This window comes from Phaenicophaeus curvirostris, chromosome 2, assembly GCF_032191515.1.
Source record: "Phaenicophaeus curvirostris isolate KB17595 chromosome 2, BPBGC_Pcur_1.0, whole genome shotgun sequence".
Lineage (NCBI taxonomy): Eukaryota > Metazoa > Chordata > Aves > Cuculiformes > Cuculidae > Phaenicophaeus > Phaenicophaeus curvirostris.
The window spans coordinates 119088443-119113294 of NC_091393.1; the positions used below are offsets into that span (position 1 = coordinate 119088443).

The following is a 24852-nucleotide window of genomic DNA, read 5'->3' on the forward strand; positions in this document are numbered from 1 at the left end:
GGAAAGGCAAGCTTGGATGCCTGTCATTAATGCCCAACCCAGATGGCACCATCAGCAATATCATCATTCCAAATGCAAATGTTTGAAGGAAGCTCAGGAGCAGATTTAAGACACCTGGATTAACCATTTCACAGCTGGTGATTTTTATTAGAGTAGACTACTTGCCGTTTACAGGAAGTGCTACAGAAGATGATTTTTGTTTAGCAGAGGGATAGTCAACTGAATTCAAGAACTGAGGCAGTGAAGAAACAAGAAATTTTATTTTTGCCCTCCAGAAATTGAAGGTACATCTACATTTACTGATAGAGGAAAAAACCACAGCTCCACCTACTCCCCATGTGGAAACTCAGCCTCTTCACCACAGGGTTACCATACATGATATCCAGAGCACCCAGTCTTGTCCAGCCTCTGAAAACCAGGTTTCATGATGCTTCCACAGCCAAGTCTGCAGAATACTGCAATGCCAGACCATTGCCACAAAGGCATTGGTCATAGGATACATGATGAAAACAGCAAAGGATCTATGCCCTATCTCCAGTGCTTAGGGAGGCTGAAACCTTTGACATCTTTCAAAGTTTGTTTATACAGAAGCCAAAGCAGCCAACAGCTAAAACACAAGCAACACAAAACCATTCAGCTCAAGTTACGGTATCTCTAGGTCCCGTTTCAGTATGAGATACAAACTAAGGTTGCATTTAAAATCCAGTTATTCAAGATTAGCATTCAATAACTGACTTTTTTTTTTTTTTGGTTTCTCTCTGGATGTTCTGCTAAATCATAGACTGGTTTGGCTTGGAAGGGACCTTAAAGGTCATCCAGTTCCAACCCCCTGGAATACATTACATTATTATTATTATATTAACTATAACATACTAAAAAGTAAAGACTTGCATCTTGCCAAGAACCTCTCACAAATTAATTTCCAACTCACTGCTGACATCACTGCTGTCTGAAAATGAACCTGTCTCTCGCTTTCAAACCTATTAATTATGGATACAATTATACAATGACAGCTAGTATTTATATTGAACACTGCCAGCTTAATTACCACATCTCAGTGAGGTGTTTTCCAAATTCTACCACTCTGAATAAGGTCACTCTCCAACAGCACACAAACAACTTATGATTTTATTCACATACAGAGCTACATGAATTATTCTTGGAGATAGTAAAAACCATGAGAACACAGAGCTGGGCAGCCAGCTCTAGGAGATCCTGCTTGAGCAGAAGGGTTGGACCTGAAGATTCCAGAGGTCCCTTCCAGCCTCCACCAGCCTGTGACTGACTCTACACATACATTACTACATGTAAGTCTGCCATGAGTAAGCCTTCTCTTAATACAAGGGCAATTCCAAAATATTTTGGGAGCTCATAGCCTCTCAAATCTCCAGTGTGGAGGCAGGCATATGACACCCCTACGGAGCAAACTGGCCAGTGCACAGCCCACAGCATCTCTGCCGTGTCCTCTGGAAGGGGGTTGCTGGCATGACATTACATGGGAAAAGATATCACCCAGGTAACCTGAGCAGGGACTAGAAGTACAGACTAGAAAGATAAAAGTGTGAGGAAATGTTTGCTTACAAACTATGCAATATTCTTAGCTCAAAAGGCAGCACCATTTCACAAGAAGCTGTGATATACATTACACAGAATGATAGAATCACATTAGGGTTGGAAAAGACCTCCAAGATCATCCAGTCCAATCATTAGCTCAACCCCAGTGTTCCTGCTAACCCGTGTCTCAAAAGTCCCATGGCCTCATGGTTTTGACACCCTCCAGGGATGGGGACTCCACCATTGCCCTGGGCAGCCTCTGCCAGGGCTTCACCACTCTTCCAGTAGAGAAATTTATTCTAATAACCAACCCAAACCTCCCCTGGCACAACTTGTAGCCATTTCCTCTCATCCTGTAACTTGTTACCTGGGAGAAGACACCAACACTCATGTCTCTCCAACCTCCTTTCAGGTAGTTGTAGAGAGCAACAAGGTCTCCCTCAGTGATATTTCTGAGTGCTCTCAATTCCATCTTTTGTCACCTTCACAAGTAAAATGGCTCATTATGTAACCAGGAGACTGTTTATTGTCACCAGAGACTGGTCATGAAGGACTGTCCTTTGCCTACTTTCACACCTCTGTCAGAGCACTGCAGCGATGATTCAGTAGCAGAAGTGTGAGTGTGGCTCATACTCCCGCATTACAGTGTGAACCGGTCATGGTTCCACTAACCTGGCATAATTCCCACATCAGGTACGTTTTAAATGACTGGCCAGCACTCTTCCTCCAGTTCCACTAAACTCTTAGCAGCAGCAAAAAAAAGATATTTTAGTGGTGACCAGGAAGAGAGATGTGTGAAAACTTTACAGAGAGCAGTTGCACAGGCTGGAGCGAAGCAAGGATGTAAGGTTTTCACACGAAGTTACTGCACAACTTATTTGCTGTTGTGGGCAGCATAAGCATCAAGATGGCTTGTAAGTGGTAGAAATGCTTGCAAGTCTCAGCTGGTACATATGTGGCTTCAGCAGACGAGCAAAACCACCAGATAATTGCTTCCTCTCCAAACCACCCCTTGCATTTCTGTCTTCTCCGCCACAGAATTTGCATATGCTTTTTCTTTGTCTTATGTTTTTTTTGTTAGTTTGTGGTTTTTTTTTCCTTCACACCTCTGAAGTACTTGTGTTTCTTCTCAGCACTTTGCATTCCTCCCTTCCAGTGGTATCACAGCTGCAAACTCTGCAAAGTCATTACCTCTAGCTGCACTTTCAGGAGGAAGCCAGAACTGTACGATGAAGGCTGCTGGTGGCAAACACTGGTTAAAGGGCTCAGTAAAGTAGGAAGAAAAGGCTTCACATATCCTGTTTCTTCATTTATCTGATTAGAACAAAATGAACAGAACAAAAATGCTGGCAACAGCCTACAAACCCTGAGGAGAAAGAAAGAAAATGCTATTGTGCTTTCAAGAGGCTGAAAATGAAAGTAAGCAGACTAAGAACCTCAGAGAACCACAGTAAAATATAGGGTATCTTTTTGTCACTACCACAAGTTTTGGTACAACAGAGCTGCGTGCCCTCAATAATTACATACCAGCACAGGAAGCTTCCTGCTTAAAAAACCAAACCAAAACAAAACAAAATCCCCCAACCAAACACAAGACAACCTCAAGAAAACAACAAGCACCCAACCCAAACCCCACTCTCCCCAAAGAATAAACCCCTTCTTACAGTAGACAGCAACCAGAAACATGAGGAAAATGCTATTTCAGAGGCTACAAATGGCAAACATGAATTCGAAGTGACTGTCCTACAGTCAGACAAGAAGTGAATTGCAGAGCTGAGACAAAACCCAAATCACAGAATGGTTTGGGTTGGAAGGGACCTTAAAGTTCACCCAGTTCCACCACCCTGCCATAGGCAGAGACACCTTCCACCAAATCAGGTTGCTCAACACCCCATCCAACCTGGCCTTCAACACCTCCAGGGATGGGGCAGCCACCACTACTCTGGGCAACCTGGGCCAGGGCCTCCCCACCCTCACAGGAAAACATTTCTTCCTAAGATCTCATCTAAATCTCCCCTCTTTCAGCCTCAAACCATTCCCTCTTGTCCTATCCCTGCACCCCCTGATAAAGAGCCCCTCCTCAGCTTTCCTGTAGCCCCTTTCAGAACTGGAAGTTGCTCTAAGTTCTCCCCACAGCCTTCTCTTCTCCAGGCTGAACAAGCCAAACTCTCTCAGCCTGTCCTTGTAGAGGAGGTGCTCCAGCCCTTGAATTACCTTTGTAGCCTCCTCTGTACTTGCTCTAATTGATCTACATCCTTCCTAGTTCCAGTCATATCATAGAATCATAGACTCATAAAGTGGTTTGCATTGGAAGGGACCATCCAGTTCAACCTCCCTACTCCTGCCCTTCCCAGATGTCCACTCTTAGTCTCCTCAGGCACCTTTTAAGTTCAGCCTTCGTCCTTTACATTCATATATCAAGAAAAAAATCACTACTCAACCTGATTGCTTCTCTCTTCAAAGGAGCACTCATCCAACAATTAGACTTCGCACTTTTGTAGAACAGTTTTGCTGATCAAAGCTGCCACGAACGACAAAGTACTAATTAAAATGCTGTTATTTGATTTTACACGCTCCCAGAGCACCAAATGCAGCGTTCATACTCCATCACCACAGCAGCGCTCAGGATGCCAAGGTTTATGTGACCAGATGCTGTCCTGCTCTGTACCAAAAAAATGGATTAAGACACAAGTTATTTTAATGTATATTAGAACCAGGAGAGAACAGGTCGGTACTTCTCACATTGCAACAACAAATTCAGTTTGTCTTTTAGAAGGAGGCCCTAAGCGGCCATCCCTCCCCAGCTTCTTTCCATGAAGGACAGACATTCCAGCCTTGAGGGAAGGGTGCTGCCCATGCAAATACAGCAGATGCTGCATTCCTGCAGACCTAGCTCATGCAAACCAAAAAAAACCCCAAAATACCTACAAGATGTTGATTGTTGATTTCTCCTCCTCCTCAGAGGAGAAGAAACAAAACAGTCCTTTAACCTCCTTCCTGTCTACTGAAATTAAAACGTGTAAAAGAATATCAAATATTAAAGCAAATCATGACATGGTGCAGCAATTACAGGTTTCTCTTCTTACTGAAAGAGATCAAAACCAATTTCCTCTGCATTCAGTAATGTTATTTCTGACTTTACAGAGTTATAAGATGGTGGCAGAACCAGGCTAACCCCTTCAGATGAAATGGTGCGTCAAGTGTAACAGTGTCATCTTTTGAACTTCCAAAATTATCTCCACAACAAAACTAGGACAAGTTACAGCAAACTGATGCACACAAAACACTCCAAAAACTTGTCTGAAGTTCCTCAGGACAATGACTATAAGCCAATAAGAGATACAAGGTTTCTTCTTCACTTTTCAGAACAAGCCCATAAATAATTTAGGGAACAAAACCTGACAGATTTTATATTCCATTTTCTAAATTCTAAGGAATTCAGAAGAGAAGTGGTATTATCTACATATGTATTCCAGTTGTGTGTTTCTATCAGTAATAACATCACAAGGCATTTAACCACCTCCTCAGGAAAGCATCAAGGCCTGTCTTGCCAGAGATACTCAACAACCCAACACTCAGATTCGCTTATTTCAAATGAGTTTCAGAGACAGAATCATAGAATAGTTTGGGTTGGAAGGGACCTTAAAGATCATCCAGTTCCAAAGCACCTGCCATGGGCTGGGAAACCTCGCACTAGAAAAAAAAGCTATCCTGAACTGTCCTCTAACCGTCCCCAGAATCCAGCAGCTCCAGCCACTGAAAAAATCCTTCAGCCTGCAGGAACATTATTCAAAATCATCCTGACCACTAAATCTATTTTATAGTCTTACCTCAGGAAGCATGATTTTCAACTCTTAAATAATAAAGATGGAATAATTTCATCTAAGTACTCATTTGTGCAACTTTTATGCCAAATACTGAAGATAGATCTTCAGACCAAGCTTGCTCCCATACCCTTGGTCACTTCTTCCCATGCTTTATGGCCAACAGGTAAGTCCCAATCTCTCTTAATTTGTTAAGAGGAAACGTACTTCAAAGCCTTTAACTCCTCTCTTAACATATTCAACCAACATAGAAATAAATATTTCAAACTTAAAGCTCAGCTTTCATTACATGTCCACTGTTTCTTTCTGTTCACATGGTCAGAACAGGATGGGGTAATTTGTTAGTGTAATTTCTTTATTTTTATACATTCAGACAGAGTTTTGACCTGACTTCTACCATTTCAAAGAACTACCATCATCAAATTAAATGTAATGCTCTTTTAAACTACTTTCATAAGAGATCAACCTATAATGCAGCAAAGTCAAAAAAAGCCATTGGGCTAAATCAGAAAACACCAGGTCAAACCCTAATTCCATTGAAACTGAAGTCCAGAAAAAGACCGACACTGAGTCAAATTCCAAACAACTCTTCTTAAAGCAAATGGATTTGTCTCTTTTTATTTGCAGATTTAATAAGACAAGGAAACAATTAACACATCACAGTCTCCTTGAAGCTTAGGCAGCCTGGTATTCTCAGCTTCAGACACAGGTGGGCTTTAAAAAAAAGAACTGCTGACAGCACTCTCAAAATCGCTATAGAGATCTAAATAAAAGCTACATTCCACTCAAATATTTAACATGTTCGGTCTCATGGCTTCAATATGTCACAAAGAGAGGGTTTGGCCCATACTGCTGGTACTGCTTTGCCGTGGGAAGCAACCACAAATTACTTTCTATTTGCAGCTCAAGTCCACTCCTTAGATAAGGCCCCATGGAGGCCTTTGCCAACTCCAGAGAAGTGTGCAGGAAAGACTGGCTGCTTAGCAACTGTCACTCCCGACCTCCAAACACTGCTCCCGAGCAGGTCAACCATGTTAAGGGTACTCCAGAACTTGTTACTAGATTACGTAGTCTATTAAACGCTTTCAATTTAGCAAAGAATTAAGCTTGCAGGTACTTTACAAACGTAGCAGGTTTTAAGAAGTTTCCTTAAATTAGGAGTTCACAACACAGAATGTGAAGGTTGTACTTCAGATGGCATGACAGAATCACGGAATAGTTTGGGTTGGAAAGAACCTTAAACCCCATACAGCTCCAAGCCACCTGCCATGGGCAGGCACACCTCCCACTGGATCAGGTTGCTCCAAGCCCCATCCCATCTGGCCTTCAACACCTCCAGGCAAGGTGCAGCCACCACTTGTCTGGGCAGCCTGGGCCAGTGCCTCACGGGAAAACATTTCTTCCTAAGATCTCATCTCAATCTCCCCTCTTTCAGTTTACCCCTTCCCCCCATCCAGTTCCATGTGAAATAAATTAATTCTTCATCTGTGATCTTTACTCTTTCCCTCATGTGCAGTAGTTTATTAACAACTTGGCCAGATCAGCAACAAAGTCAGAAAAGACTGTGAGAAAAGTTGAACTGGATAGGCTTTAAGGTCCCTTCCAACCCAGACCATTCTATAAGTCTGTGATCAGCTAAGGAATATAAGGTGGCCAAGGACAATTTCTAGTGGTGGCGTGGCCATTCAGTTCTCATTTCAAAAGGATATGACTCATGTTAAAAGTAATTTGCACTTACAATATAGACAAAGAGTTTATAAATAACAGCTTACTCTAATTTACTATGGATAAGTTAGCCATAAAAAGGATAGAAGTAAATAGGTGTAACTGAATTGCTGAGAAGGCAATTGTCTACAAAAAAACATTGTTAACACAGTCTCACTGTTTTAGTTCCTTAAGCAATACAGAATAGGATATGGGTCTTTTTTAAGGATGCTGACACACATAAGCCCAGTTCAAAGTATTGTTGACTTTTTTGTCCCTGACAAGAATTTGTGGAGGGTTTCTATCTTGCATTTTCACTTTTGCTCAAGTCAATGCATGCGACTTGCAGCAAATACACTTCCTCAACATCACGACTTGAAGTGCAGCAACCTCCTTCTTCCCTGGCAGAACTCCTGCTTCTCAGTTTTACGCAAGTGTTTATTATGGGAAGCATTCACCTCCTTGTGCAATACAATCCCTTACTTGTGCGATCAAAGACTCAGGACGCACACATTACCAGTGCCTTGTGTGCTCACCCTGCTGTCCTCAAGACATCAACTCCATCCTTTGCCTCTCCTGACTCTTCTCAAAGACCTTTCCAGGACAAACAAACAGACCACCTTCAAACGGTTAAGAAATAAAATGATTTCTAGGCATTACAGCAGCTCAACAGAAGTACTTAGACAAGTTTTATGTCACAAGATGTACTGCAGTAAAAGGTTAATGACTACAGTAAAACATTAATAAAACGTAAAGCCGGATGCAGGCCAGCTTTAATGCATATGTACAGAGCGTGCTCCGTGATATAGGTTTACTTTGACTTCCTTCTGTATCCTGGGCTGCATCCAAAGAAATGTGGCCAACAGGTGCAGGGAGGGGATTCTCCCCCTCTATTCTGCTCCTGTGAAACCGCACCTCGAGCCTTGTGTCCGTCTCTGGAATCCTCAACATAAGAAAGACATGGAACTGTTGGAACAGGTCCAGAGGAGACCACAAAGATCACCTGAGGGCTGGAGCACCTCTGCTATGAGAAGAGGCTGAGAGAGTTAGGGTTGCTCACCATGGAGAAGAGAAGGCTCCAGGGAGACCTTAGAATGGCCTACCAGTACCTGAAGGGGCTACAGGAAAGCTGGGGAGGGACTTTTTGCAAGGGCCTGTAGTGACAGGATAACTTTAAACTGGAAGGGGGAAGATTTACAGTAGACGTTAGGAAGAAGTTCTTTCCTGTGAGGGAGGTCCCAGGTTGCCCAGAGAAGCTGTGGCTACACCATCTCTGGAGGTGTTGAAGGCCAGGTAGGATGGGTCCTTGAGCAACGTGATCGAGTGGGAGGTGCCCTGCACAGGGCAGTGGGGTTGGAACTGTTGGAGCTGGATGGACTTGGAGGTCCCTTCCCACCCAAACCATTCTATGGTTCTAGGATTCTATAATTTCATGCAACCAATTAAATTACTCTCTCCGTTTTAGGTAAGGCTTTTTTTTTTTTTTTCTCCTCTCTAAGCTTATTTAGGCTGTTCTGCAACCTGATCAATAAAAAGCAGCAATACACAGCTGAGGAAGCCCACCAGAAACAATCATCATTTTACAGAAGAAGGTCATGCTTGAAGTGAGAGCTGCATACAGAGATGCAACAGAGCTATATGGGCAATACAGGAAAATCTCATAGCGCTGGTTTTGCAAACGTGAATTTCCTGTGAGCTGCTTTGTGCCCACAAAATCCCCATATGGGTGCTGAGAGGCAGGCTTCCCTTTCTCCTGAATGTCAGCTATCAGTCTTGGGAACACAAACACGCTCTCTGCCTCCCCCAACAACTTACAGGAACATTTCTGAAGTGTTGCATAAATGCGTTCCCTGTAAGACAAAGCTGAACTAACATCTAGCCCAGAAATTTCACCCTTGGTTAGAGATTTATACGTCAGGACGAACCCATACCCACAGCGCAAGCCTTTTTTTCTCAGCATAAGCAGATAACACAGTCAACTGTGCAGTTACTGCTATCTCCACACACTTACACCCAAATCTGAATTGTTCCTCTCCTAAGCAGTTTAACACAGCAGGAATTAATACAATGCCAGGAAAGAAGCACAGAGAAGCAAAGGCGCATGCGATCCAATTGTTTTCACCCATCTCCAAAGATAACAATATTTCTTCCTTCAAATTGCTTTGCTGTCAAATAGCAACTGCACCACATCCTGCAAATGTGCCACCAAGCTCAATATTCAATTTCTGGCTGTGTCCAACAGCTGATCCTTCTAAGTAAAACGCATGAACAACTGGGGACACATACATAAAACACTGCCCAAGACATGACAGCTCCTCAGGCAGTTCTAACCCAACATCAGGCAGGATCCTGGTGTATTTTCAAGAAAATGTGTGCATTTTTCCATGACTATATCTCAGTAATTGCCTCTCACCATTTTCTTGGGGCAAGGAGTTCTGTAGATTAATTCCATATATAGCATTGCTTCAAACATTTTCCTCATTTTCTGATCAGGCGTATTCTTTCCCAAGGTAGAAAACGTGAGCTGTGCATCCCTATGTGCTATCAGGTATTATTTTCAAAAGTCAAAGTCCTCTTGGCTACTCCTATAAGTCTGCTTTTCCAGTTCATATTTATACATGCATACAAGAAGGCTATTCTGGTTTGAGCTAAAGTAGAATAATTTTCTAACTTCAGCTCAGTCTTGTCTAAGTAATTTCATTTTCTGCAAGTTAACTGCATGGTTTTCAGACAGTGTTTCTCTCTAGAAGTGATAACACATGGCACTAGGAAGCAGAAGGGCCAATGCTTATACTTATTCCTGTAGAAACCAAGATCATCCTTGAATTGGTGGATGCTCTAAGTCAAAGACTAAGAAGGGTTGCACCTGCAGGGAGGGTCAGACAGAACAGGTGACCCCAAATTGACTAACAGTATTCCATGCCACACATGTCATACTCTGTGTAAAGGTGAGAGATCACGAGGGTCTCGCTCTGTCCTTCGATGTCCAACATCCAGTGAGGATGTTTGCCCCAGATCCTGCATCTGTGCATTCCCAAATCTAGTTCCCGAGTCCAGCTCCCTGTTAGCCTTGGACCTTTTTCCTCGTGTCCACTCTGCAGCATTTGTGGTGACATAGTCATCAAGGGGTGGGAGGTGTGATTTCATTAATTTGAATATATTTTATTATTTTATTATTATTATTACTATTTCAATAGAACTGTAGTTTAAATTCTCCAACTTGCAAGTCTTTTCCTCTCATTTCCCTTTCCCTTGGGAATCCAATTGCTGGGTTTTAGCTACCAAAATTGGCCAGGCCAGAGCTAAACCTTAAGAAAGGCCCATATATATATATATATATATAAACACATCAGCATTACATCTCTAGGCATCCCAACTGTCCGCAAGCTACTCTGGAAGATACAAGGAGAATCAATTAATTGAGTAAAAACTGTAAGCCAATATCACCTAGATAAACAGGATCATGGTATCTTCAAGTTTTACCAAACCTTCCTTTAACCAGGATTTTTGCTTACCATTTCAGAGATATCCCATGTTTTAGTGAATTCTACAAATAATACCTGCGCTTCTTCACGTCACAAAGAGATTATTTATTTACAATTGGTTAATGCATTTTTTCACTGGTTAATTAACATACATTTTGCCCAATCAACACACTCCCTATTCACACTTTAGCAAAAAGAAAGTGATTTATGTGCAAGTTTTACCACCTCATTATCCAGGCTTTTCCCATGGAGCCAGCTACAGGAAGATTAGCATTTTTCATTTCATCAAGAGAGCACGAGATCCGTAATATCCACACAGCAAGAGCTGATAAGCCACACCTTATTTTCAGCTTTTAGCCAGCTTTAAGGGGTGCTCTAAAGTCACACTAAGGAGTCGCACACACAGAGTAGCCACATGAAAGCCGGCTTCACCTGCACTCTGTGCAGACCTGACATTGTGTAATGGCTCAGGAGCTTATCCAGCCTCTCTGCACGCTCGCTAGTGCTGCCTCCACATCAGGTTTATGGTGAAATGAGAGCAGGCAGAGGGATCTTCTAGGGGCTTGCACAAACCTTGAATTCTAGTTTTCAGTAAATGAGCAAAGAATAAATGAAAACAGAATCTGATAAGATCATATTTAGTTCTAAATATACTCTCTGAGGTTGGCAAAAGCTCTGGGCACTTTACCTATTATTTAACACAGTATCTAAGCATTTTGTAAACTTCCACCTTAAAGGAGAACACAAAACCTGCCTGGGTAGATACATTTTCATTCCCATAAGGGTGCTTAGTGTTGCAGAATACAAAACCTGGCTCAGTACATACATTTTTGTTCCCAGGACCACAGTTAGTGTTTTACAGTCAGTGAGCCCTTCCAATCCTTTGGTTTTCTTTAAATTTAGAAGTTGCATTTGTTTGTTACCATTCGTTCTCTTCCCATTTAACCCTTCAAAAGGGGTGAACTAACATTGCTTCATCCTCGAGACGTGGATAATTGTTTTCCAGTACCATTTTTTCAATAGCTAAATCTTTGACAACGTCCCATCTGTCTTTGGCCTGACCTTCATTTCTTCTTCAGAAGGACTAAGTGATTCTTCAGCTTTATAAGAAGAAAAAAATCCCTTCAGTCCGAAGATGAGCTATGGAAAATTTTAACATGCTGGACTGTTTATTTCAACACAACCACTGCCCGAAGACCATCATTCATCTGAAATCAGCAATTTGTTACCTACTCACTGCATAAGTAGGATTTTTCTTTCATTCTTTTTCACTAAATTATATAAGTATCTGGTTTATTGTTTCAAAAATCTTTAAATTCATTATGGTAGGAATTTCTCTTTGGAAATATTATTAGTACTAGCCACAACAAGGTAATCATCATTTACCTACAGCTCTGAAAGGTGATCCTGATTTAATGAGAAGTTTTTTGGACTAGTTTCCTTTCTCCCAACCACCTTTTTCAGGGCTGTCAATCACCTCAGAAAGAAAATAGGAATTAATATACTTTATAAAATATTCCTTTATAAGTAGAGACTTCACGGACGTCCAGATAGATCACATCCATTGTTTTTCCCGTGTCCACTGCTGTGGTTATCCCATCATAGAAAGCCACTAAGTTGGTCATGCAGGACCTACCCCCGGGGAAGCCATGCTGGCCGCTATTAATCATCTAACTGTCCTCCATGTGCTTTAGCATAGCTTCTAGGAGGATCTGTTCCATGATCTTCCCATTACTACATAACATAATATGCAATATTATAAACACTTTGTTTTACAACTATTATGGCTCATTCGTAGGTCTGTGCCTGACTAATCCACAACTGATTTCTGAGCTTGTAGCATTACATATCACATACAGTTATGTCTGCAGTCTATAATAAAACTCCTCTGTATGACCTGTAAAAAGCAATAATTTCAGAAGTCTTTTCAATAGGTCTTGTTTGGGAAATGTAAAATGCCAGCACAAGCAAATTGATAGTTATTAAAAAAAAAAGGGGGCTATAAAGGAACCTAAAGTAGTTAAAGCCTATTTGGAGGTTTTCCAAAAAATTAATGCCTATAAACATTCCAATTGTTGCCTAGGACTTATCTATTCACTTCAATCAAAATGAGTTCACACCCTCTTTCAAGCCCAGGCCACCAAGTAATAACACTATGACTAATCTTTGCAGCACACGGTAAATGTGTTGATAAAGAAACTTCAGCCTTGACCTTTGCAACAGAGAGAACAGACAGCTACGTAATGCAAGTAAAAACGCCAACAAGCCTTGCTAAGGGCACCAGTCATTTCCAGCAAATCCCTGGAGGTTCACACATCCTTGAAAGAGGAGATTTGGATTTAAAGAGGTCATTTGGGGCAATTTGTGATGAAACTCAAGTCTCTGTAGCAAATAATTTCATGAAAGTGACTGAAGAAAAGGTTGCCCATTTTCACACTGTTCATTTTAATAGAAGAAGCCATGACTCAACCAAACCCACTTCCCAGGGTCAGTAACAAGGCGTACCCAGCTCAGAAGTCATCTGATAGATTTTAAAATTGATCTTTTGTACACAACTCGATTACTGAAACCTGCATAGCCCCCTCAAGGATAGCTCAGTAAAACAACTGCTACATCTCTCCGTCTCAGGAAAGGTCATATTTTGGTTAAGGAATAACTAACAGGAGGATGCCAGATTTTTGAAGTTGCATGAAAACAGACTTTCTTTTCTGAGAGCAAGTGTTTTACACAGATTTATTAATACTCAAGTCTGTAGCGAAACACATAAATACTACATTCTTTTTCTAGATGATGGAGAAAGCGAGGTTGATCAGTTATTTAGAAGAGATCTCAGGATGAAATGTTTTCCTGTGAGGGTGGTGAGGCCCTGGCCCAGGTTGCCCAGAGAAGTCATGGCTGTCCCATCCCTGGAAGGGTTGAAGGCCAGGTTGGATGGAGCTTTGAGCAACCTGATCCAGTGGGAGGTGTCCCTGACCATGGCAGGGGGGTTGGGGGCTTTAAGGTCCCTTCCAACCCAAACAACTCTATGATTCTATTTTATTCTATGATTCTATTACCTGGAATTTCAAAACATTACTTGATGCAAAATCTGAAACAGCTAGAGACACTTTTTCTGAATACCAAACATGTTGCAGCAACAATTATGTGAATACAGTCTGCTCTTTCCGAGAGTCAGGTCCCACACACCTCAAGTTGTGTATCTGTCAAAATAAGAAACACATACAGTGGAAGTTTCTGACGTTTTCTGTCAACATGCATTCCCAGGTCCCATGGGAAATCAGAAGGATAGGTGGGTTTACCACCTAGGGACTCCAAAGCCTGCTTCTCCTCTTTAACTCGGAGACAAATTGAAAACAGGTCAGGTATTTGACCTTTTAACTGCTCTGACTGGCAGAAATTTTCTGCAAATGGACAGATAGACGGAATCATAGAACGGTTTGGGTTGGAAAGGACCTTGAAGCTCCATTCAGCTCCAATTCCCTTGCCATGGGCAGGGTTACCTTCCATGGGATCAAGTTGCTTAAATCCCCATCCCGCCTGGCCTTGAACGCCTCCAGGGATGGGGTGTTCCACGATGACTCTGGGCAACCTGGGCCAGTGACTCATCACCCTCACAGTAAACAATTTCTTCTTAATATCTCATCTAAATCTCCCTGTTTCAGCTTGAAAACATTCCCTCTCATCCTATCCCTGTACACCCTGATGAAGAGCCCCTCCTGAGCTTTCCATGTAGGCAACCTACATCATGTAGATCTCTCCAGCCTGCATCTATCCATCTCTCAGACTTGCTTTTTACCAGAGGAGGGAAGTAGAAAAAAAATGTGTATTTCCAAAAGTCATCATTTTGTTTTTCCAAATGTCACTCCCTGCCAGAGCACGACTGAGTCACACCAAGTGGGGATGTGACAGCACAGATTTCTAACATTCTTTTCCAAGTTTGTAAATTGACCTGGCATTTTAATGAGAAATGCAGCAAAGCTCCTAAGATTTTCAAATTCACCCTGCTTTGCAAGCATCTCAAGAGTGTATTTACCCTATTATTTTCTTTTCTCTTGTTAAGTAAAAGCAGTCTAGGTTTGCCAGAATTCCTTCAGCTCACTTTAGGCACTAGACAAGTCTGAAATCAAAATGAATGATTTTATAGCACAAGGCAAAGTTGTTGATGGTGGAATTGCAAGCAGAAGCAGAGCCTGACTATAAACTAACCCTCAAACTTAGGAAAAAATACAACTAAAACTAACCTTTTCCTTGAGCTGATGGGTAAGATTCTTCTGATAGAGCTGCAGAAGCCAAAACAATTCAGTGACAGCCTCTCTCAAGGATGTTACATTCTAGATAGGACCCTCTCCCAAATCCTCACTATTCCAACTATGTTTTTGAGATCTGCTGTCTCACTGTTTGCAGGGAAATCTTTACCACAGCTGGCGGGCCTCCACTTTTCCCTCTCCTATTAGATCACCCCATATAAATTTACTATGCTTCCTGCTCAGATTAGCAATGGGTATTTGTGAAAATGCAAATGAAGTATTCTTCCGTCTGGCACTCCGGTTTCTCACACTGGGCTCACCATCTTGTCTGGGATGTCACCGCAATTGCCAACCGATCCCTCCCTTGCCAGGCAGCAGAAGATTTGCATGATGTATTCCTTCATGGCTACAGTACAAACATATTTTTTAAACGTGTATTTGGGACTATAAACCATGCAGCATTTGATCGGTTGCCATGTTTTAGAGAAGTTATTCATAACATTCTTAATGCAGCTCTGGCTGACTGGGCTCCCGAGAATCTCAATCCCCTGCCATTTTTAGCAATTCTAAAGGCTCAAATCAACACAGGTATTTGGCAGCTAAACAATACATGTGTTTCTGCAGGAGGCAGATACCGATACAAAAAAAACCACCCCACCACACACAGCCTGGCTGATTTTAAGTCACTTAAAATCATTTTAACTCCAGTCCCCCAGCCTTTCAGGTGATGACAGCAGAAAGCATGTGTTGCACCTGACAAGCTCTTTGCTTTCCCATTTACTGTCACTTGGGTTTGAGGAGTTTAACTTACCAGAAATCAGGTAGAGAATACTTCCAAGGACCACTGTCATACAGTTCAGCTTGACATAAAAAAGCTACGATAAATTGTATTTAAACTAAAGTCTTCTATGTGTTTAACTGATTTTTTCTCATTTCCATCACCCTCAAGACCACTTCTTTTTCTCCAGAAAACTGATCAAGACTAACTATCAATGTCCAGTAACAGCTTTTGCCTTTTCCTGCACCTGTTACTTTGTTTCATGCATACATTTTTTTCATTTCCCCTCTCCTTGCAAAAAAGCAATAAATTAAGATGTCACAACATTAACCCTATAAATTATTACAGGACTTTTCAGTTTCAAAACATTTTAACAAATTAATACGAGTCCCAACCCTCATCCACCTCTGCAAGTATTTCTGATGTATGTAATGCCCCACTGTCAAGACACTCCTAGAGCTACACCTCTTCGGCACGTTCCCATTCCTGTTCTTACACAATGTATACAAGCTTATTATGAGAAAATAATTGTGAAAATTAACTTCATTCCAGAATAACAATCCGTGCCCCGTGCAAATCAGTTTGCAGATTTAAATTCCTCCTGTTCCGCAATAACATACAAGAAGAAATCAAACGGTTCACAGATTCATTAATTGCTAACATGTTGCTTAGAGCAGGAAGCAAATACAGTAAGCACTAGGTTTTCAAAGCATCTTCCCAACATCATAAAATCAGCCTTATTTTATAGATGATGGCAATTATACTGCAAAAAGAATATATATTATTTTTTAAATTGAAAGCCATATATGAAGGCCTGCATTTCCCAGCTGTTAGCCTCATATTTAATTTATGAAACCTGACGTTCCTAATTAAAAAAAATCTTACCTGGCATCTCCTTTTGAAAGGTTGGTGTTTACAGGATGAAGAATAACCTTGTTTGCATCCACATCCACCACACATTTTGTATGCAGATCAAGCTCTATAAAGAAATGAGAAAGTGTCAAGTGCTGCCCCTAAAGCAGTAGGATTATACACACCATTACTTCCTCCACACACCAAATTTATTCATGCGGTCTGACAGCCACCCATCAGCAAGAGAATAGAAACGGGACTATTGCCAAATTCCCCTTCTAGAGATATTCTGATGGGATGGATCCTGTCCAGCTTTGAAACATGCGTTCTTTTCAAAACAAGAAAGAGCACTTTGGATTTCCTGAAGGACAATCAGCATACACAAGGCAGTATGAAATTTCTTCTGGGGAAAAGAACCATTAGGCATGGTACCACTTTGACAGCTCTTCTTATTGCTCCCTCAATGCTTGACACGCTCAGAGGGAAAGCTGCCCCTGCCATCTGCAGCACATTTTCCCCAGCCGCTGTGGTGATACTGCCGCACGCCATGCCAGCTGCCAGTCCTGGGGCACCTGCTTGAAGAAATTCCAGTCCCATCGCAAATAATTTAGGAGCAAGAGTGCAGAAAAAGGCTTACCCTTCCCCACAGGCTCCCAGTCAGCTAGGAAGTCTAGCTCTTCCAAATGACGCTAAGCAATTGAGTATATACTATGAGTAATAAGAATATTTGGAATGTATGAGAAATCTCAGCTGCAGAGGCAGGGAAAACAAAATAAAGGCTTCAGATAACACTGACAACCATCCAAGGTATCCGCCCGATGACAAATGGAGTCAGATATACAGCAAAGCACGCAGTCACTTGCAATCAAAGTCACGGCTGGGACATGAACACGTCCAGTCCTGTGTTCTCACACTCTAATGCTAAACCTGGAAAGTGCCCCCAGATGCAGATACCTATAACCATGACACACCAATCACACACAGCATGCACTCTGCAACACTCTCGCATGCAGTGATGACGAGGGGCTGCACTGAATAACCTCCAAACAGGGCTCAGCACCTCAGCTGAATCACCCAAACATGCTCCTGTCTAATCACATTAATTATAATCCTCATCCTCCTTCAACCCTGCTCTTTCCTTCTCTGTCACCTGTACTTGCTCTTTCACCTTACAGAACCTTATAAACTCAAACTGAAAATCTCTCAGGCAGAGACTGCAGATCTTAATTACTGCCCAGCACCTTGCAGGCTTCTTGCTGCTGTTAAATAACATAATAAGAGGAATTTTCTTAATTTTACAGTTTTTGAAAGAAATGTTATAGTCTTTTGCTACTTGGGACACAATAAAGAAAGCCAAAGCTCAAGCAGGCAGTCACACAAAACTGAAATCCTCCGGAACAAAACTACTCCTCTGTTTAATTAAACCGTGCATTTGCCTAAGGAAGAGACAGACAAGTTTCAGAAGCTAGTGTTTATTTTAATGTCTCTCCACACCCTGAAAGTCAATTTACCTATCATTAATATGCTAAATGCTTGCTTAGATGAAATTATATTCTTCCTACATCCCATATCCGACAAGCTTCTTTATCTTGGTCGGGCTGGTTAGTGATTAACATTCTGAATTGCAGTGACCTGCTTTTCCTCAACTACTGAAGGTTTTTACATGCTACCTCCCCTCATGCAAAGCACAAGGTACGCACACTCGGTATATAAGCGGCACGGTCTCCCTCATGTTTTTTTAATCCTTCTCTTGTGAGTGAATGTTGGTGGCAGGTTTGGCATCCACGGGTGCCCAGTGAACTCAAGATCTTCCAAGTATTCATCAAACTGCTCTTTGTGAAAGGCCTTTAAGAAAGCACACAGAGAGGATAGAAGAGTTCCTTAAAGTCATATGCCCTCAAAGCCAATTTGTCATGTACAACACACCTTGTCTGATTACCATTACCACAAAGGTAATGTTAAAAATCCCCCACCTAGGGGTCCTGCAGACAGGGGACAACACTGTTTCAGATGTGCTGAGTCAACCTAACAGTCAAGGCCAAACAGGGCAATCTTGGTCTGTCCTTCGGGCTACCTGTGCCTGCTGCTCACGTTTCACCACTACCATGCTCAGCAGACTCCTCAAAGTCACTTCAATGCCAGAGAACTACCCATCATGAAAAACTGATGTATTCAGACACTACAGAAAGTCACATCGGCCCAGTCAAAGCTCTGAAGAACATCAAAGGCCATGAAAATGAGTGGGTAGATCTGTAGAGAGGGGAAGAGAGGAGGCGGAGGAGTGAGACCTCTCAGCAGAGATGAACTGCTACATCAGCTCATGGTGTCCCATGAAATAAACCCCCTAAAAACCAGTTATGTTCAGCCTGGGTTATGTATCCCGACAGCCTTAAGGCTACTGACTCCAGTTACCTTGGCAAAAGACTTCATCTCCTTTTAGCTGAAGAAATAGTTTAAATTCTGTTTTAACAGTCCATCATACATTTTCAACTATACACGTACTGGCTGTATTACAAACCATGTTCTTTGACTGATTTCTTTAATGCTTCCAGTAGAATGAGAGGAATTTTATATCAGCCACTTCTGAAAATCATACCATCATTATTTCCACCTCATTAAGTGTTTAATATTACTAAAGCAGGTTAGCCTTACGGACAAATTATCCTCCTGCTCTTTTGGACAGGACCGCAAAAGTACTCCACCCTCACTCTTAGCAGTTTCAGTATCTCCCAGGTAAGCAGTATACTCGCTGCTCCTGAACAACAAGCAAAATTGGGATGCATCAAGAGAAAATATGCACGCACATCCAGAAGCAATCATTTGTTGAGGCTTGGAATTACTCTTTCCATTACACAGTATTTTTTCTTAGGCAGTGAAACATTTAGAAGTTAAAAGATGATAAAAGTGGCTCACCATCAAACTCTGGAAATTTATCACAAATCTTGTAGCTCAACAAGATTGAAAATCTCAAACCAGGAAACCAATCAGCCAATTGCTGTTTCATAGAACCACAGAATTATTGAATCGCTTAGTGGGAAAAGACCTTTGAGATCACTGAGTCCAAACATACCTCTCCGCTACCAAACCAGATCCCTGAGCACCTCATCTAGCTGTCTTTTAAACAGCACCAGGGATGGGGACTCAACTACTGCCTTGGGGGGCCTCTGCCAGTGCCCAAGAACCCTTTTCATGAAGAAAATTTTCCTGATGTCTAATCTGAACCTGCCCTGGTGCAACTTGAGGCCATTTCCTCTTGCCCTATTGCCTGCCACGTGGGAGAAGAGACCAACACCCAGCTTGCTCCAACCTCCTTTCAGGGAGGTGCAGACAGTGATAAAGTCTCCACTCGGCCTCTTTTTCTCTGGGCTAAACAGCCGAACCCCCTCAGCTGGTTCTCTTAAGGCTTGTTTCTCCAGCCCCTTCACCAGCTCTGTGCCCTTTCTCTGGACGTGCTCCAGCCCCTCAACGTCCTTCTTGGAGTGAGGAGCCCAAAACTGAACCCAGGGTTTGAGGTGAAATTTTGAAAAATTAAAACTCAAACTCTCAACAAGAAACATTTACTGGAGGGAATGAAAGCTTCTTTCTTGGCTGTGGAGTAAGCATGCTGTGACATCCATCATAAGAGGGTAACACATATCTTGGTAGCTTTTCCACATTTACACTTCATAGCTGGAGAAGCACTAAGCAAAGGTGGGCTGAGCACAACAACAATCATTAAGTCACGTGCATCCAAGCTACTTATAAAGACTCTCTTGGATGTTTTCTTATTTCACTTGTGAAACTGGAAGACGGGGCTTGAAGGAGGCCCTTCCCACTTCCCTTGACTTTACCACCCGGCACAAAAGCTTTCTGAGACAATCAAGTCTGTGACTCAAACAGTGCAGATCTTAGCTGAAGCCACAGTTGTGTAAACCCTAAATGATTGTGTCTTTGATAATGGACTTATGGGTGTTGCAAAAAGAATTCACAACATCCATATAAGCTCTGGGCTTTCCACTAGCCTAAGAGATTCAGCGTGTTTCAAACAGAGTGGAGAAGTCAGTAAGACAGACAGCAGGAAAAGCAAAACCAGGAGCAGCGTACCACCGCATGCCATGGTGGATTCAGCAGGCACTGCTGTACTCCTAACAGGTAGGAGTTGTTAGGCATTCCCTCTGTAATAGCAGTCACACCTCTGGTAATCATAAACTCAACACAGCAGACTTTCCATAACAGTGTTAGGAAACACCAGCAGAGATGTAATTTTAAAATGTACTGAAGGGGTTTGGGGCAGAGACAAAGAGTGTACATGAATCCTAGAGGAAGGGAAGAGTAGAAGCATTTTGAAAAGTGTCACAATGTTTGCAATGCTGGGAAACCTCCACCTTCATTTATGGATCGGTTTGGGAACTCTCTTCATAGATGAGCTGCAAGTAACGACAACAATGACTTCATAATGATGTTCCAAACTTGTTCAGTTTCATAGGGAATTGAACCAAACCCAGCAGCATCAGGTGGCGTAACAAAAACAGCAGAACTGCCATGCAATGATACCAGAGCTTTTCCAGCCACTACCCTAAAAAGTCACCGCATCTTTAAGGTTACTGTATTTGAGAAGCAAACAAAAGATCCTAATAGATAGCTTTTACAGGGCAGTTCGAAATAATCGTAAAATGAAAGATGACACGGTAAACAAGTTTGTCTGTGACTTATTAATATCAGTGGTTGGGACTGTGGCATCGTAGTAGCTTTAAGTACAATAGCCACAGAAGCTAAAAAGTCTTACTTACTTACTCAACTTACTTGGCCTTCCATATTTTCCTGTTTATACACTCTTCTTTTTTTCCACATTGTACAAGGGAAAGCATTTCCCAATTCATCAAGCCCATTTATTTCCATATAAATTTTCCCGTTAGATTTCAATTTCATAGAGTAGAATCATAGAATGGTTTGGGTTGGAAGGGACCTTAAAGATCACCCAGTTCCAATCTCCCTGCCATGGGGAAGGCCACCTCCCACTGGATCAGGTTGCTCCATGCCTCATCCAACCCCAGGGATGGGGTATCCATGACTTATCCAGGCAACCAGGGCCAGGGCCTCCCCACCCTCACAAGAAAACATTTCTTCCTACTACTTAGTCTAAATCTCCCCTCTTTCAGCTTAAAACCATTTCCCCTTGTCCTATCCCTGCATGCCCTGATAAAGAGCCCCTCCCCAGCTTTCTCTCATCCTCTTTTAAGTACTGAAGGCTGCTATGAGGTCTGCTATAAGAAATTAGTTTCCAATGTTTGCCAGTTTTCCAGCCCTTCTAAACACCATTTGATCCCAAACGCTACTGAAACAAAGATATGAACCTGGTGTTACAACACAGGTCCAATAAAGTTTGTGACAGATTCCTCCTGGTCCCACCACCAGGCTTAAGAAGAGCAACAAAGCTGGTGAGGGGGCTGGAGAGCAGGTCTTATGAGGAACGGCTGAGAGAGCTGGGGGTGTTTAGCCTGGAGAAGAGGAGGCTGAGGGGAGACCTCATTGCTCTCTACAACTACCTGAAAGGAGGTTGTGGAGAGGAGGGTGGGGGCCTCTTCTCCCAAGTGACAGGGGACAGGACAAGAGGGAATGGCCTCAAGCTCCACCAGGGGAGGTTTAGGCTGGACATTAGGAAAAAATTCTTCACAGAAAGGGTCATTGGGAACTGGAACAGGCTGCCCAGGGAGGGGGTTGAGTCACCTTCCCTGGAGGGGTTTAAGGCACAGGTGGATGAGGTGCTAAGGGGAATGGTTTAGTGTTTGATAGGAATGGTTGGACTCGATGATCCGGTGGGTCTCTTCCAACCTGGTTATTCTACGATTCTATGATTAAGGCAGCTGCAACTTCATCAACATCCAAGGCCCCCTTGGAGCCAGAACGTAGGGTTCAACAGCGTGACTGGGAACCGGCACAGTTGCTCTTGCAGAGTTCAGAAAAGCTAACTGAAGTATAAAAAATAAAATGTGAAAGGCTTAAAGTGCATGTGCTAAGCTCATAAGCCAAAATTGGCCCCAAATACAAAAGCTCAAAATAATCTCCTGTAAAGACTGAGACGATAGACATTTTATATTTTAAATTGCCAGTAGATTTTCAGGAGATTAACATTCCCATGAAGGTTAGAACTGGAATGTTGAGGCCTGAGCCTTCAACTACTCTGAGTAATTACAGTTGCTTTCTTGCACCTTTCTTGGTCTAAAAAAGCAAATGGCAATAACACTGAGAAATGTTTAAATCACAAAATGGTTTCAGCTGGAAAAGACCTTTAAGATCATCGAGTCCAATCATGGATCCAGCACTAAGTCCGCCATTAGACCATGTCTCCAAGTAGGACGTCTACCCATCTTTTAAACACCTCCACAAACAGTGACTCAACCACCTCCCTTTACTTTCAAGTAAAGAAATTCCTCCTACTATCCAAACTAAATCTCCCCTGAGCATCCTGAGGCCATTTCCCCTTGTCCTGTCACTGGCTACCAGGGAGAAGAGACCAAACCCCATGTTGCTACAACCTCCTTTTAGGCAGCTGTAGAGAGTAATAATGTCTCCCCTCAGCCTCCTTTTCTTTGGACTAAACAATCCCTGCTAATAGTAACTTGAAAATATTTTAAATATTATTTATCACATAGATTAATCAAATAATACCTAAAAAAAGCTGGAAGAAATCTGAAAGCACATTCAAACAGAACAGGTCCTCATGTTCTCCTTGCCAATGTTTGTCACCTTAGAGTGACTTTTCCTAATGCTATGTAGAAGCCAACAGAAGTCAAGGAAAAACTAACTTACTATATGAGATAGCGTGAAAATAACTTACACCCAAATAACAATGCTAAGAGCTTAAATAAAAAAAATAGTAAGTGTAACAGCACTTTTAGGGCATTAATTATAAGACATACAAAAATACAGTAATCTGACTTGTCCCTTGAGTTCACCAACATGAAGCCTACACAGGCATCTTTCAAGCTCCTCTGCTATATGTATGAACTGCACAAATATCGTTCATTAAATTTTCAGCTTGCAGCAATTAAAGATCATTAAATATGTACGAGTGCATCAGGCACAGCACATAATACTGTCTAATCTTAATGAGGCGCATGTCAACTCAAACCCATGAGCACGCTGAACGCAAGCTCTCCTCACATGCAACACTACATGGTCTAAGTAGTAAAAAAATACATTCTGTCTTCTGTTTCACTTTCTGCAAGAAAAGAGCTTCCCAAATGGCTTTAGTAAAAGCACTCCATGTAGCTGGACATTAACCTTACTCAGAGTTCTGCTGCTGCGAGTGCTGCTCAGCTTACAGAGACTGAGTAAATTCATCAGTCTGGTGACTTTCTGATGCAGCCAAGAGCTCTAAGAAAGTTCCACACACGCAGCTCTGTGCTTTGTTTCAGGCTTCAGAGTTAACAGTAATGAAATGCGATAGTATTTGTTCTGCCTCCAACCACCCAAGAGCCAAGGCAGAACTACTCACAGTGCGTTTATCTGATCTTCTGTCGACTTGAGGAGGAGCAAGTACACGTGAAACCAGAGCAGCAAGGTAACCTCACACCGTGCTTTAGGCTAGCTCTGAAGATGTAATTAGCACAAGAATTGCTTGCCTTTGCGGCATCCACGTAGGACTGACTGGCTAGCTCTTTGGCAGTGGGGAGTAAGCTCCTAACACCATAGGAGCTCTTAAAACACAATTGCCTCGATGAGGAACACCAGGTGAAACACTGCCCATACATGCTTTCCTCATTTGTCACCGTATCTCTAGGTTACCCTTGCTCATTTTACAAAAACTGTTTCATAGGGTATCAACAATCACCAGGAAATACTGAAAACTCTATACACTCATGTACAACAGGGGTAATGGTGAAGAGAAGTCTTGTGCTTTGAATACTGCCATCAGGAAAAACTTCAAAATTTTGATAGGAATGGTTGGACTCGATGATCCGGTGGGTCTCTTCCAACCTGGTTATTCTATGATTCATTCATTCCAATACCATAACTACTCTTCTAAGACTTGCTTGCACAAACGCCAGTTGATAAATTGTTTCTGTTGTAATCTCCAGTAGAAAACAAACAAACAAAACCACAAGAACAAGCCCCAGCTCCCACCCCAACCCCAAAAACATTTCAAGCGACTGGAAACATCGCCTCCTTCGAAGAGCAGGAGAACATAACATCAGCGCCCAATACTGTGGTCAGAAACTGGCGCAGATACATGAGCAAATTCCTTCCTTACAAGCACTGGGAACAGAATCTTCATCACTAAAGCACAATAAGATCCCTGTTTGAACACAAAACCCACTCTGGATCAATATATTAACACAATGTATATTTGCAGGCAGCCTAGATATTTACACTGGAAGCCACAGGGATCCCACCAGCATCCCACCAGCAGTGCAACTGGGCGGCGT

At 42.2% G+C, this 24852-nt stretch overlaps 1 protein-coding gene across 3 annotated transcripts in view; it reads right to left on the bottom strand.

Moving 5' to 3' along the window:
• The window catches only part of KIF13B (kinesin family member 13B), a 144734-nt gene that overhangs the window by 114284 nt on the left and 5598 nt on the right, over nt 1–24852 (bottom strand). For all 3 annotated transcript variants that reach the window (XM_069850602.1, XM_069850601.1, XM_069850600.1), the window contains exon 2: nt 16478–16571. In XM_069850602.1, coding sequence (XP_069706703.1) covers nt 16478–16571 — 94 coding nt within the window. The remainder of the gene's footprint in view (nt 1–16477; nt 16572–24852) is intronic.